Genomic DNA, 15,397 nt, shown 5'->3' with positions numbered 1-15,397 from the left:
AAACTTCGATTCCATTTAAAACGTGGAGCTGATACACTCAATCAGAATTTGCTTTTTGTTTAAAAGTAAAATGATTTCATTAATTCACTAACTGGTGTACACCATCATAATTTCCAGGTTAGCGTTTGGTGACAGGTGTGTGGATTAACACTGATTTAATGGGCTTTAGAAAAGGCTTGGCAGGATGAATGTGGAGGTTTTGTTTTAGTGTTCAACAGCACAAAATACATTTGATTGCCCAAACAAATGTAAATTATAAATAAATGTATGATGAAATAAAAGTTTGTTTTGTAAAATAGTCATTGTGGTAAATAATGTGCTCAGTTTTTCAAATCACAGCAATTATTCTATAATTCCCTAAGACAAATTCAAATTAGTGCAGCTAAGCTGTAGTTCATTTCATTGCTCATGTGAGACACACTACAGCACCATTATGGCAGTTAATATGAATCTGTATGTGGGTGTGCTGTTGATTATACCCATATAATTCAAACTCATCAATATACACAGAAACACTTGAGATACATTTCAACAGTTCATTGATTCCATCTGAGATCTGCCAGTTGACCTGTGTGTTACTGTAGAGTCTCCTCAATCCCATTTACTACACTTGTTTGTTAAGGTATCGCTGTCTCAGCAAAAGGCCAAATGAAAGACTGTCACTGGAAATTCAAATATGAACGCAGTAGAACCCCAATTAAAATTCCGCTTGAAATGTTGATTATTCATTAATATGCAAAAATACCATGCAATGAATTTGTGACAGAGACACTATTGTACATAGGTCTACTGTGACACTGTGGTAATGGTGTATAGCTAATGATATCAGCTCTGGAGTTACTTTGCATTTTTATAGGCCCTAAAAATATTCCTATTTAAAGACTGACTTAAGAAATCAGCACTTACATACAGATATACCAATCAGCATAGACCAGAAGCCTTTGCACAGTGAGCCTTGGAGTCTATTGCTGATTCAGTGTCTCTCGCTCTTTTCACTCCTCCGCATTTTCTATGACATGAAGTCTGCACACTGAATGTTTGTCCACTACTTGACTTGACCTGTGTGGGCTGGGCAATAATTCTTCCAAATTTTTTCTAGTCAGTCCACCATACATTCAATATCCTTTCTGCTAATCCACAAAAAAAGCGACAGAAGTGAAATGAATTTAAAAACATGTTTGTGCGGAAAACGCAGCTCAACTAATTCAAAGAGCACAAGATCATACTTAATCCTGTTAGGTTGAAAAGTAACATTTCCTAGCAACAAGTCCTATCCATTTAAGTAATAGGATTCTGCTTACTATGCAGCCAAGCTATGAAGACCTGTTGTTAACTCAGGTTTGAAGGTGTTGGATTAAGGCTAAGGGATGCAAGTTGTATAACATATTACATATACTTAGAGAGACTTCTAGGATGAACAACCAGAGATATGGAACAGTCCAACATGTTGCTAAATCCTCTGGGCTGAGAGGGAAAATATTCAGTAACAATGGCCAATGTACAAACTCTCAGCTTAACATGCTGCAAGTGTTCACTTTCTCTTATGGTAAGCACAGGATTTCTAAAAGCTTCTGTTCTTCAGGTGGTTGTTTGTTTTTGGAAAACACATATTTGAATGGCAGACCCTTTAAGCATCTTCTCAAAGCCAAGGACATACTGGCATACCCTCACTGAGTTGCAGTCAATGGCCATAGCAGGTGACACTGCAGACCCTTTGTTTGGACTAAATCTAAACTAGATTGACAAGGTTGTATTGAGCTGGGACATTTTTTTTTAAACTTCCACGGACACCTTCTTTATTTTTAAACCTGTAAAAATGACACCATCCTTGCACACATGGGGATCGGGTGTGATGTAAGACAAATTCCATGGAGTGCTTTTGTTTCACTTTAATTTCAAATTAGGAATGTACATTTATTTGAACTGATATCTGACACTCACTGGCATATGTACACATTTTTGTGAGGTTATCTCAGCAAGGTGTGTTGGAGCAGGGCAATATATAAAGCATGCAGGGCAGTGGGTCCCCAGGACCAGGACTGGAAAACAATGCCTAACCCCAACCCTTAAACTAAACCTTACCTAAACCTAACCCAAAAAGAAAGAGCAGGACATGCTCAAAGGCTATTTACTCATTAATATAGTTATGAATCTTATATTTCTAAAACTGTTATTTTCTATTGTCTGCTATACTTGGTGGACTCAGTGTATTTTAAACATTCTTATCCACTTATATTAAAATTTAAAACTTGTCTTAAAAAGCAAAAAAGACCTCTGACATATAGCTGCCTTGACAATGACCTTGTGGACAACCGGCAATGCAGAGCAGATGATTAAATCTACAAGAAGGCAGTAATGCGACATTACAAATGCTGTTCAATGCCACTACCACCCAACCATTTTCAAGTAAGCAGGTCATCAAGATAAATGATACCGTAATGACCATCATTTTACAAAGACACACTCAAAAGAGTCCAACACATTCTGTAATGGAAGATATAGGAATCTGTTTCAGTTAGAAAATGTAGAGATGTCACCATCATGTTGTTTTAGTGTTCTTTGAGGAATTTGTGCACACATGCATAAGGAATTTGGAGCACAGATTTTCCCTTTGTGTGTTTTTTTTTCAGTGTCCTAGAAGTAGCTAATCCCAAAACTCCACATTCATCCTCCCAAGCCTTTTATAAAGCCTATTAAATCAGTGTTAATCCATACACCTGTCACCAAATGCTAATTTGCAAAACACACTTGCACAGTTGTTTGTTCTAAGTTAACCAACTTAACATGTGAGATGAGTGTTTTGAATGCAACTCCAACTCCGGATGTTTAACGGAGCTACATACAGTAATACTCTGAATTCTAATGTTATAGATTCAGATCTAGCACCGTGTCTGCACCCAGCAGGAACTCTATTTCTGTTTACACATCAAAGGGCTCCACTATAACTGTGTCCTTGTTAGACTGATTATACTATTAGAAACACATCAGAATGCACCTAATCCCACCAATCAAGACAGAACAGTAAGCAAGGCAAGGATAAGCTCTGAGAACATGGCATCTACATGAATGCACAGCGTCACAACATCACCACCTTGTCATAAACACTGAATCCTAGTTAGCGTTTCAATAGCTATTTCAAGTGAATGGCAGCAAATGGCAGCTTCATTCGGTGAAGTGACCATGTTATGTATGTTGTTTCGTATTCATTTGGCCCAATCTGTAATCATCAAAGTCTGCAGGACTGGCCAATTATCCCTTTACTCGTTTTTGGTGGATGGAAGCTTCAGCACTCCTGAGGAAACGGTGTGTTTTGCAGCCAAATTGACATTCACTGGAGTGTGCCCCCTCCTGTCATTTTGTCAACACCATCACTGTGTGGAGCTCAGCCAAGCAAGACATCTGACAGTCTGGCAAATGGGACTGGTGGACTTCAGCAACATAACACCCTCCTGCTGACCTCTCTGTGCCCATTGGTGAGGTTCAGCACACACACACATGCACAAAAGAAGAAATTCCATATTTTGTAACCTGGACTACATCTGAGATCTCTGGCAGGTTTCAGTTGTCTTGGACACAAAAAGCGAAAAGAGGTGAGGTGCATGAGGTGAATTTTTGCCAAACAGCAAACCTGACACTACAAAATGATTGGCAAGTGACAAAACCTCTGTAATCGTGGAGGCATCTTCCCAAGAACATTGTTTCATGACTAGAAAATGTGACTAAAGCAAGTTTGCAATTCTATTTTTTTTCAGATGCCAGACTCACAAAGAAGAATGTGAATTTTCAATTTGGAAGGCTGCCATATTAAGTAGCCCGTTGGTAATTTAATGCCATAATGGTACAATAGAAAACCATGTCAACAAGGGTAGAAAACAAAGCATGCATTTCAACGTGGCATTAGTTTCACAGTGGTCACACATCCATGCAATTCATGCGCCCCATTTGACTAAAGTCAGCGGACTGACAACATCATTTGCCACATTTTTCTTTAGCTGGATGCATCTCAAATATGGAAATGAAATGCAAAAAAGAAAAAAAAAAGTCTGCAGACAAAGAAACAAATTAATAAATGAATCCACACATAACATATAAAACTAAAAGTATTATGAGATAATCTGACACCATGGGCACTACTGAACAACTGCTTTGTGCTAAATGCTGCATGCCACTGCTGAAATCGTTTGCTTCTTTAAACACAGTGAGCAACACACTTATCAGTCAGGTGTCATGGCAAAACACTGAAGAAACACGGTGATAGAGGACTCAAATATAACCAGCACTCGTCAGCTAAGATGGATCCTGACACCAGAATATGCTACAGAAATGATTAGATAAAAATAACAGAATCCGCCGGGGCGTCTTCGAGGAGGTGTGCTGGCAGCTGATAAAGGATTCAGATTTATGTAGCCATCACCAAAAGACGCAGATATTATGTTTCTAGAAAATGGTACATGGGAGTTTGGCTGTGATGTAGCGTATACCCAGCAGAGAGCACAGAACACATATGGAAAGGTTAATAAAAGACAGGAAATGAAAAGCAACATCAGCTTGGCAGGTCTATGTGATCTCACTTGAAATCATTTTCAGCTTCTCGATGATTGTTTTGTTTGTTATTGAATATTGACGTTACATTTCTTCCTCTGGCAAACATATAAAGGCGATAGTGTCCACCAACAGCATCACTGAGAGATTTCTCTAGCCTAGCAAACACCAAAAACAAATTGAATCTGGAAAAAATTAAGTTTTTTAAGAGCAGTTATCACCAATTGTGAGCCAAAATGCCTTTCACTACAGTTTAACAACAAATGCTAAAGGTGCCATTGTTGTTCTTTTAGTGAAAATATACCTACAAGTTCCTTAAATACAGTGACAAAAGCAGATTTAACAGATCTTTCCACCTCATAGGCAGTCATCTTGATTATTAACAAAAATGCATCCAGCCGTGCTATTATTTATTGTATGAAGCCGACTCCCCCCAAGATGAATAGAAATCTATACGAAGCAGATTTGGAGAATGGATTCAAATGAGCTCTCTGATTGGTCTGGTGTCCATGATAGGTCATGTGTATATTAGAGGAAAGTGTTCAAGTGGTCAAGTGTTTAATTGAATTACCCCAAAGACCACAGACAGCTGTGGGAAATTGTGACACTCATCCAATCCCCGCTGTCAACAATGATCAGACATCAATTACTCAACAACATGGTACCTATGAAGGCTCACACTTAGTCCAGAGTACTGCAACAAATTAACTTCACATCTGTATCAGCCCCAACTGTAATATTATTTAGGCTACAACTGTCCCGCAAGAGCATCAACTGTTCCACGACAGTTCAGAGAGCAAACTGCACTCAGCAGAGACTAATGTGGTGGCTTGTGCTGCTCACTTGAAACAGACTGCTCAGCAATAATCCCTACAGGGGGATGGGGACACAGATCCCCCTGAATGCTGCATAAAGCAAGTTTACAATGTTGTGTCGTGTTGGCACTACATCTGTATCTGGCAGGTTGTGGAGCGTGTTCACTTGTTTTTAGGGACCACCATGTTAGTGCAATTAGTGCTGGGCAGTATGATCAAAAATGTACCACCAGTGTTGTCGTATATGAATATTATTGGCCTATATTAAAAAGAAAAAACATTTTTTTTGTTGGTATGAACTGGTATACCGCCCAGCACTATGTGTATTATAACTATATGTAATATTGTCTGTGTGTAGGAGAATCTGCCATGGTGTTACTATTATCTGGTACAACTAATTTCCTGAAGTACCTATTTTCTTAACCAAATTACTAGAATTGGATTGTGCCTTTTCCAAACCTTAACTCCTAATGACTATTTGATGAGTATTATTAAGTGAAACTGTAAAACCCCCACCATGTTGCTGCGGATGTAATTGGATCGAAGTACAGTACTATATAGAGGAGAAACAAACAGTAAGAGCATTTTTATTTTTTTTGTTAAGTGAGGTAGAGACAGAATTATACTTTCAACATCATTTGACATTTAGCACTAAAGCTGCAAGGGTTATAACTCTGAGAGAAGAGGATGATACTGGAGTAATTTTGCATCATGTTTATGAAAGGACATAGTTTAATACAATGATCTGTGCGGGAGTTACTGTATTACGTTCTTTTATAAAGAAATCAAATTGAGACTATGAGGGTGAATTCATAACCTGTGAATTTGACTTTGCACCACACTGGCTGCAAAAATGTCCCGTCATTCATTCCTTCACTGCTACATTTTGAATTATTCATAGATTTAAGTCTCTACATAATGTTTGTTGCTTGCAACTAGCAACTATTGAGTCTCTTTGCTAAAACTGCACCTAAACTATCAATAGGATATTGTAATCTGGAAGTCTTGGCCAACCATTTAGCACACATTAATCTTGACTTCAAAGTCTTTGGTGATTGTTGCAATTATTATAGCTTTTAAAATGTAAATTACTTAGAGCCAATTTAAATGTAAATCATGGGAAACTTCTGAAACAGCAGCAATAGCAGCTTTTAGAAAACAAAACTGTCTCTCAATAGATAACATACATGCCATCATAGACTCAGAGGAGCTAATATGTTGATTAAAAAACGACAAACTGCTAGACTGTCCATTTTTGAATAACAATTTATCTGTAGACATTATTTATGATCTTTTGCTTGTGTCAAACCCATTACCTCCATATGTTCTGATCTTTCTAAAATTGTGTGAGCAATGCAGAAACCCTGAACACTTTCACACACTATCATTTGATAGTGAACCAATTATGGGCCATTAAACTGCAGAGAGCAATTAATTTGGGGGATTGAATAGATTCCTAGTGGAAGCTTAATGATTAGAAAAGTAGTCTATGACTGAGAGCTGAATGACAAAAACACTGATGAAATCCAAGTGGGCAAAATGAACAAACCATATTTCCCTCCTCTAATAACTACTACAGAGAGTCTTGACCAAGCACTAAACTGTGCTTCAAGGCCATGAGATCTGTAAGGGGCAGATTGCAGTAGTTTCTGTATTCGAAACATGCTGTTGCTGAGAAAATCTACATCTGCTTAGCAACCACTATCCCGGAAAATCAATGTATCTTTTACCAGACCCAGAAGAAATATTTCAGGAAAAAACAACCAATCATATATTGATTCTAATTGTACCTGATTATATAAAACATGTGTAATGTCATTTGAGGGAGAAGCAACAATTTAAAATGCAAGAGTCATTGTGAAAGTAATAGCAAATAAATAGAATAAAAATCTATGACATTTGAAACATGTGCTGTAAAAATAAAGTTATAGTATGTGTATGTAGGACAGTAAGTGATATTTAACAGTTTAAATTATACAAAATATATGAAAAAAATAAATAAATAAATCTGAGCAAAAAAGCCAAACGTCCTGTGGTATTAGCTTTGGCAAAACAAGTGCATTGCGGCTGATTATGTTGTTACCTGCCTCAGTGGCTCAGAGCACAGTGTTACAATTGATGTCTAAACTAAAAAACATTTAGAAAACCACATAAGCACTCAGACAGACATCTCAACAAAACTCAATAAAAACATCTTACAAAGGTTTGGAAGATAAATACAGCTCAACTTAAGTCATCTATCATCTTACAGTGTTTGAAAGGCTTAAAAATAAGACAAAAAACTCATTATTGTGTTGGGATCAACTAAAACTGGACTTTTAAAATACATGTGAACATGTTAGCCCAACTGAAATTGTACTAAATTTAAATTAGCCACAGTAATACACCCATATACAATGGGATTGGGGGGGGGTCAAACTACTGCTGTGTGTATACCTTCAGTTAGACCAGAGTTGTGCGCATGCACCACAGTTCCCACCCTCGGCTAATACCCAGAAATAATAGAAGCCGATATTCAGAAAAACGAGACAACAGCTACTAAAACATGGTGAAATTCAGGCCAGTACATTTATATGGCTGAGGAGGAGATTGATTTTATGCTCTGTCAGTTAAAAGAATTTGATATAGTTGATGGACGGTAGACTCCAAATGGCACTCTGGCTGCAGACTAAACCGGAAACTGCCCAATACTAAAAAAGCTGTATCTGTAGCTCAACTTATCTGTGCATGGAATCGTTCCGAGTACATCTATGAGCGAGCCTCTGAACTACAGAGGCGAGTATAAATGTTTAAGAAAGCACACCCGTATGAATTTGCTGTAGTGTATGGATTTTGATTATAGTGCTGACTGGAAGAGCCCTTAGAGATTTGACATGAATACCAGTATAAAGCAGCTACGCACTTGCACTGGATTCTCTGCAGAGTATTCTGCATACATAAGCTTTCCTTGGGCAGCCCAACCACATAAATAAAAACATTCACTTCCAATCTAACTAATTATCTGAGATCTGTGCTTTAAAGTTAAAGGCTTTTCTATGAGCAAGTCCCTACCAACTGCATACTTCAATAAGGACTAAGGGATAATTGTAATTACACCGTGTCCTGATAGTTTGCATGGAAGGCTGTTTATATAAAATTGCACCTCCATGGAATAACCTGACTCATAGCTGCTAACTCTCCAGTCTCTGCATTCACATCAGTCACAAGGTGCAAGTGACAAGTTCCCTCCAGAACCACAAGAAAATCCTCCACCTGTGGAAACACTGCTGCAGGCTTTATCACCATCAGCCTGTGTCAGTAAATTGTGTCTGGAAAACATGAGAGCTCATGCTGCTTTGCTTTCAAACAATGAAATGAGTGAAAGTGCTGCACACAATACAGAGGTGGGGGAGCTACTTCAAAAGACCAGTACTGAAAAATGTACCAAACGCCCCATGATACAGTTCAAACTATAACGTAATACCCCTTAGACTTAAACCGAAGCATCTGCCTCTGGTTTCAGAGGGCATTGACTCACCTGTCCGATAACGATTCACTTAAAAGAAGAAAGGCATATCACACATGGTGCCACCGAGACGAGAGACCACGTACAACTTTTGTTTATTGCAATTATACATCTTGCACAAAAGAGCTCAAGCCTGTCACTAACGACATAGAAAGAACGCAGACAGAGCAATTAAGTGCCTGCCAATTACAACAGTAACTCCGGTCCTGTGAGAACAGATACAAGTGTCTGGTTGGGCTTTACAATAATAATGAATGAAATGACAATGTATTTGAGTTTCAGCTCATTGCTGCTCACTGTTCTCACTGTTTGTTAAGCTGCCCTGCCCTTAACTTCACTGCTTTGGTTCAGTCTCACCACATCCCACTCCATACTAATGTCAATTCACAGCAATAGCGGCAGGGAACTGTTTTCAGGGACAGAGAAGCCACTGTACATGTTGTGGTGCTCGGTAACAGAAAACAGAAAGAGTTAATGACTCAGTGGTGAACACAGTGGAATGCGCTCAACAGACATATCTCTCAGGAGTTCCAAAAGACAGTGCACATTAGATTTACATCGCCACGTAGAAGACAAACCGATTAATGTGATACATAGAAGGTACATATTTTTTAACTATTAACATCCAATGAATCTTTTTTTATATGAGAAACAAATTAATGTTCATCATACCACCCAAACATGTTTATTTATACATACATTTACTCCCACTGGAAGATGACGCCATTCAGTGGAAAAACCTTGTGTTCCAGGAGGCACAAAGACAAGTAATCCATGACACACACTTCCACTGCTGTGGTTTCAAATGTCTTCAGAGAGCAAGAGCACAGTACCTGAAATGTGGCCTTGAATACAAAAATATCTGGACACCCTTCTCCCTGCACTGATTATGGTGCATTTAATTACTTTCTCATTTGTAGCAGCCACCCAGGGTTCTGTTTATTGTAGCCCACTTCATTACTGTCATGTGGCCGATGTGGTTGCCATGGTGTGACCATAATGCCATGTCCTTTGAATTTAAATTATTGTTCATAGTCTGATTTGTGCTGAGGACATGACTGGGCAGCACAAATGTCATTGTCATTAAAGACTCAAACCCTATCCCTGTAAATCCCATCTGTAATCATGTTAATACAAGCTGGGGGTGTCATGTCATGGCAGGGACATCATAGTGAGTGTCATGCTCAAACTTCTTCTCAATTTAATTCTCAGATATACTAATATTTTCTGTTGCACTAGCCCAATTGTGACACAGATCACAACTACATGTTTCCTTTGCATTCTCATTAAACAATTGGCAGTCTTGTAAGGTGCACTAGGTGTTTTAAGACTTTAAAGGAAATTGTTATTGCAAAATATATTAGACTTCATGCCATTCTCTGACATTTTGATGTTGTTTTTTTCTTGGAAATAGGGGTAGGGTGCAATCGGCCAATTAATCAGCTATCTGCTTCTTTCTTCTTCTTCTTTTTTAAATCAGTATTGTATTAGCATTTAAAAATGTACAATCGGTCAACTTCTTCAAAGTATTAATAAAGCACCAGTTCATTTTGACAATGATGAGAGAGCTCACACAATAACAATTGAGACAAATGAAAATACGGTCAAGCCTCTCTAGAGCAGCACTCTACACCTACTCAAGTAAGCTTAATTGGTAAGACTTGTCCATTTGTATCCAAGTGCCAGACCGTGCTCATACATAAGAGGAAGTAAGACTCAGTAATAATGTTAATCATTTGCTGTCCATCAATGTATAGATTTAAATTACCATGTCCCTTTGGTCAATAGTCGGGTCTAATTCTGCATCTGCTCCAGACCTGACCTCTCGTCAATTCTAACCCATCAGTGTCACAAAATGTTAATAAGCTGCATTTCAAATTGCACTGCAAAAGAAATTTCAGACCGTGAGCGCTTGACAGTAAGATATCATGGGGAAATTCTCTGTGCTGTTGCATGCATCTTGAGTGAATTTATTCATTGCAACTAGTGAGAAAATATTGATCGTTGTAAATGATGATCTGTGAAACACAGCAGACAAGACAGATTGAGCAGGAGACATCTGCTCCTGTGATGTATTAATATGGGAGGCTGAGCTCACCCCATAAAACTTTGTCTTCAAAATCTGCAGACACAGTAGAACAAGCTGCTTTATCCTTGAAAACTGTTTCAATAACAATAACAGAGCACACTCCTCACAGAATTAAAATGATTATTTCAGTACAACATGTATTACAAATCAATACGCAACATGCAGTTAATGCCAAAGATTATTACACAAGGGAAATAACCATGGTCAATGCCATGTAGCAATTATCGTAATCCTTGTCTCGCTGCATCATTAATTGCTGCATCGAATAAATGTTCCTCCTTTGCACATCTGTCTATATAAACAGTGACATTCATCGTATGTTTGTATTCTTGGCCCAGTGGCTGCATGCCTACAGGCCATTTAAAATCCAAGGCTTTCTGTAGTTCTTTTAATTGTTGTCCGAAAATACTAGAGCCCAAAGGTATCACTGTTGTGTCTGTGACAGAGATACTGTCAAGAAAATGTGTCAAATAGGCTTCAAGAATTTCCCGTAAAGGGAACATTTGAAAGAGTGCAAGGGAGGAATCTGTGTGATCTGCACAAAGAAGGAAAAAGAAGCCGAATGCAAACGATGCCTCCCAACCCTGACCTAGAGGTGTACAGTCATATCTCAGGGGGCCAGTGTCGATGCAGCCTTGTCTTCTGCCTAAGTACCAATTGATTTCTGCAATGACATATAGCCCTGCACCACCATTATGTGGCCTGAGTAACCCACTCAATTCATTAAAATCAAATCCGTCTTAATCAAGCTCTCATATGAGCAGGTGCGGGCACACAAATAATACATTTTGCAGAGATAATAAGAAAGTATTCTATACACGGTTCAAAATGTGTATTCTTGCATTTTTTGCTTAATTTAGAATATTTAATGAAAATTTCATTCATCAATTCATGTTACTTAAGGAGACTGTATAGCAGGTCACACGATGGAGATTGCAGTTAACTTGTGAAATGGCTTCTCTCACACACACACCACTGACTTGATGATACTGAATCAAGAAAAGCAAGGCAGAGCAATATGTTGACTAGAAAGCTCAAGTCACAATTAATTTTGCTGCAGCCGACGCACCGGCGCAGTCAGTCTCTTCAGTGTTCCACTATAACAACGGGAAAAATGAGCATGTCACAAATGATAAGTCTTGTTTGGATGCCTGACCTCCAGGATTACAACAGAAATACGAGGAAATATGAGGAACCAATAAACTCCAGAAAGATTCTGAGTGTCAAAAAGAGGTTTTGAATGCCAGCTAGATCAAAAGCAAAACAGTGTTGTATTATTGCCTGGCCTTGCTTAAGGTTTTGATGACCGGAAAAAAGAAAGGCATAATAAAATAGAGCATCTATGAATATTTCTGCAAGATTTTGAGTTAGAAATCAGGTACATCAATGAAAGGAGCACACTTTGAAAATGATGTACTGCTTTTATCAGAATGTGACATGTTAGCAAAAATAAAAACAGTTTCAAGAGCTTTATGTAAAATGGATTTCTTTCAGCGGGTATTTCCTTAGTCAAACTACACAAGGGCAGTGCTAGATCAAAAGAAAACATAGCACAGTAATATGCGTGCTAATTACCACAGACTATTAAAAGCATAGCTAATTCTGCAAATGTGATGGTTTGATATTTGATCCTCTGCAGGAGGAGTGGATCTGTGATGGAAGCAGGCAGGTGTTATGGATCAACTGTTTCCCTTTTCAGTGAGGACCTTTACTTGAATCCATCTATGGATGCCCGGAGTAATGAGAAATCTATAAAAATAAAAAATAACCTTTAGATGCCTCGTTGTAAAAGGATGGGCATTTGCGGATGCTTAGTTCTTAATAAAACCTTGCCACTAACCCAATTACTAATTACAGTACACAGCACATCTTCTAAACAAGAGTTTAACGAGGAAAAAATACTTAACAATAAATACATCAATTAGATACAACACCCAAATTACAGCCTCAAGATGTACAGAGTTCAATCAGGAACTCATTGCGACGATGTCTAAACAACCAACATAATCGTCTTTAAACCATTGGGTTTGTTCAGTATTTACGCCTACATTTCAAAAAGCAACAGAATAAGGATTTTCTCTGGGTACATTTCATGTCTAAAAATACTTTGCTTTCTTCTTTCACTAACTTGTAATCAGAGCCCATTTATTATTGAAATTCTCTCAAATCTATCTAAAGTATAGCATTATGAGATTACCAGTTACAGCGTGTGCTTCCTGCAGGCAAAGCAGGCAGATGTGGCACTGCATATCTGTTGACGACCAGGCAACCGTTTAGTTTTCCTGCATTATCAAAACAACCGTGGTTCAATGGGTCACATTTGAGGCAGCACCTTGACGACAATGCCTCTGCCTTCTAACAAATCCCAGCCCTCTGAGTACAACATTGTCTGATGAGAGGCTTCCAAATAAACCAACTCATGAAACACTGATTATATCTGTGTGTTATTTTCTGAATAAATCTATGCTGACTCACCAAATTACCAGCGTAATGCCTCCTCTTATTAGCAAGATCACCTCAAAGGGTGATGCTATTAAAAAACACACAAAAAAACTAATTTCATAGATCTACTAAAAACACCTTGAGCAGTTTCATAAGCCTAGAATGACCTGAATAATGTTTATGTATATGAACCATAAACACTGAAATGGTAATGAAACAGAATGAATTATTCTAAAAATAGTTTCTTAAAGGTTGTTAATGAACTTGCCTCATGTTGGAATAAAGATTGTCCTTACGTTATCTGTGCTCAATTTGCTGACGACTAAATACTAGAGGTTATTACATCAATGCGTGGCCCTGGTTCCACGACATATCTTCAGTGTGCCTCTCAGCTATTGACCAGTGCGTTAGATGTGGGTAGTAACCTTGAAATGTCTTTCTATTTGAACTCCAACGCAAAAAGCAACATATGTCACATTGTGATCACACCACAAAAAAAGCATGCTTATTCAGTGAGTAAAAACAAAACACTCATTCTATTGTTCTCCCTGTGCATGTATTCTCCTGTAACTGCATTCAACTCATTCACCAAGAAACAAGGAAAACATTATGCTTTTTGGCACCGACAAGAAAAGGGAAAGGCAAGTTTTATAATGCATGCCTTCCTGCTTGTGATGTCTCCATGGTATAGTCAAAGCCCTGAATTTCCTCTCACAGCTCTCATTAAGGCAGTGGTGACAGGCACTGGCACAGAAGAAGGATGATTTTATCAATGATTTAATTAATCATCAAAACTCCCCTCTCTACACTTGTATCTTATTCATTTGACTTGCCCATCACTCTTCCTTGAGCTTTTTTCCAAAGATGTAAGACATATATTAGATCTCTCTCTTTCTTACACACACACACACAAACACATGCAGATAGCAGCACACGCACACCTGCTCTTTTTAAGACACTGCAACACAAGTAACAGCCTTGTCCTTTCTCTCAGTTCCCCCGAGTTCAACTTGCTCCCTCCGTGACCAGCAGGCAGCAAAAGTCCCAGAAAGCAGAGTCACCACGATTAAAGATGTATCGCATTCAGTGAATTATCACCACAAAAGGACAACTGTTTCTCAGCCTGCCCATAACTGGCAAAGATAAAACCCTACTTCAACAGATAAGCTCTCCCTTTATCCTTTTCAGTCTTTTAGTCTCCAGCATCCTACACACACACACACACACACAGGGAACCTGTGCCAGGATGATTACAGGCATCAGGACCGGACAGAGCTTTACATTAGTAATTGAAGATTTACCCATTGTGTGCAATGAACCTCTACTACCCCTTTTGTTTCAGAGTCCCCATCAGAGTGAAACTGACAAAAAGAGGATAAACATCTCATGTTATTTATCTCTTACCTGGTGTTGAGGCTCAAATCTGGACACAGAAGCAATAAGCAAATAGCTTGGATGAATTTCATAGCTGTCTGACACTCCAGTTCCTTTTGCCTCCTCAGATGCTTTTTGCCTTTTCCCCGTGTCTCTCTCCCTGCTCTCTAGCTCTCCCACTGGCTGCCTGGGTTTTTTTAAGCGCACTCTCATATGCGTACACACACACGCGCACACACACACACGCACCCAGACACACAAGCAGCGAGGCAGACAGATGCAACACAGTGGCTCGGTGAGAGGGAGGATCTCTGGCTTTAAATAACACAGGGACACGGACCGACTTGCTAATGGAAAGGAGCGGGTGGGGCTGAAATCAAGAGAGAGAGAGAGAGAGAGAGATGTGGGAGTGATATGATGTCAGCGCCCGTGCAGCTTCAGCTATTGGTGAGAGGCATTCCTGCCATTGTTTGGCACCGGCTGTTCTCCTGACAAGAAATCTCTACATTCATGCAATTCTGCCTATTTACTTCTAATATTATACGACTGGACTTATTGGCAGAGTTACAGTGACATTTAGTGGCAAACGCAAAACAGGTCATCACATCAAAAGAAACAAAAAAAAAAAAA

At 38.7% G+C, this 15,397-nt stretch overlaps 1 protein-coding gene across 1 annotated transcript in view; it reads right to left on the bottom strand.

The window, feature by feature from the left end:
- The window catches only part of luzp2 (leucine zipper protein 2), a 123,421-nt gene extending 108,334 nt beyond the window's left edge, over window positions 1-15,087 (bottom strand). The window contains exon 1 of the mRNA XM_044030981.1: window positions 14,798-15,087. Within this exon, the coding sequence (XP_043886916.1) occupies window positions 14,798-14,859 (62 nt within the window). The 5' untranslated portion in view covers window positions 14,860-15,087. The remainder of the gene's footprint in view (window positions 1-14,797) is intronic.
- Window positions 15,088-15,397: the final 310 nt, after the last annotated feature.

The sequence above is a fragment of the Solea senegalensis genome, linkage group LG7, assembly GCF_019176455.1.
Source record: "Solea senegalensis isolate Sse05_10M linkage group LG7, IFAPA_SoseM_1, whole genome shotgun sequence".
NCBI lineage: Eukaryota > Metazoa > Chordata > Actinopteri > Pleuronectiformes > Soleidae > Solea > Solea senegalensis.
The sequence above is the reverse complement of the archived record's forward strand: the minus strand, read 5'-3'. Positions and strand labels throughout refer to the sequence as shown.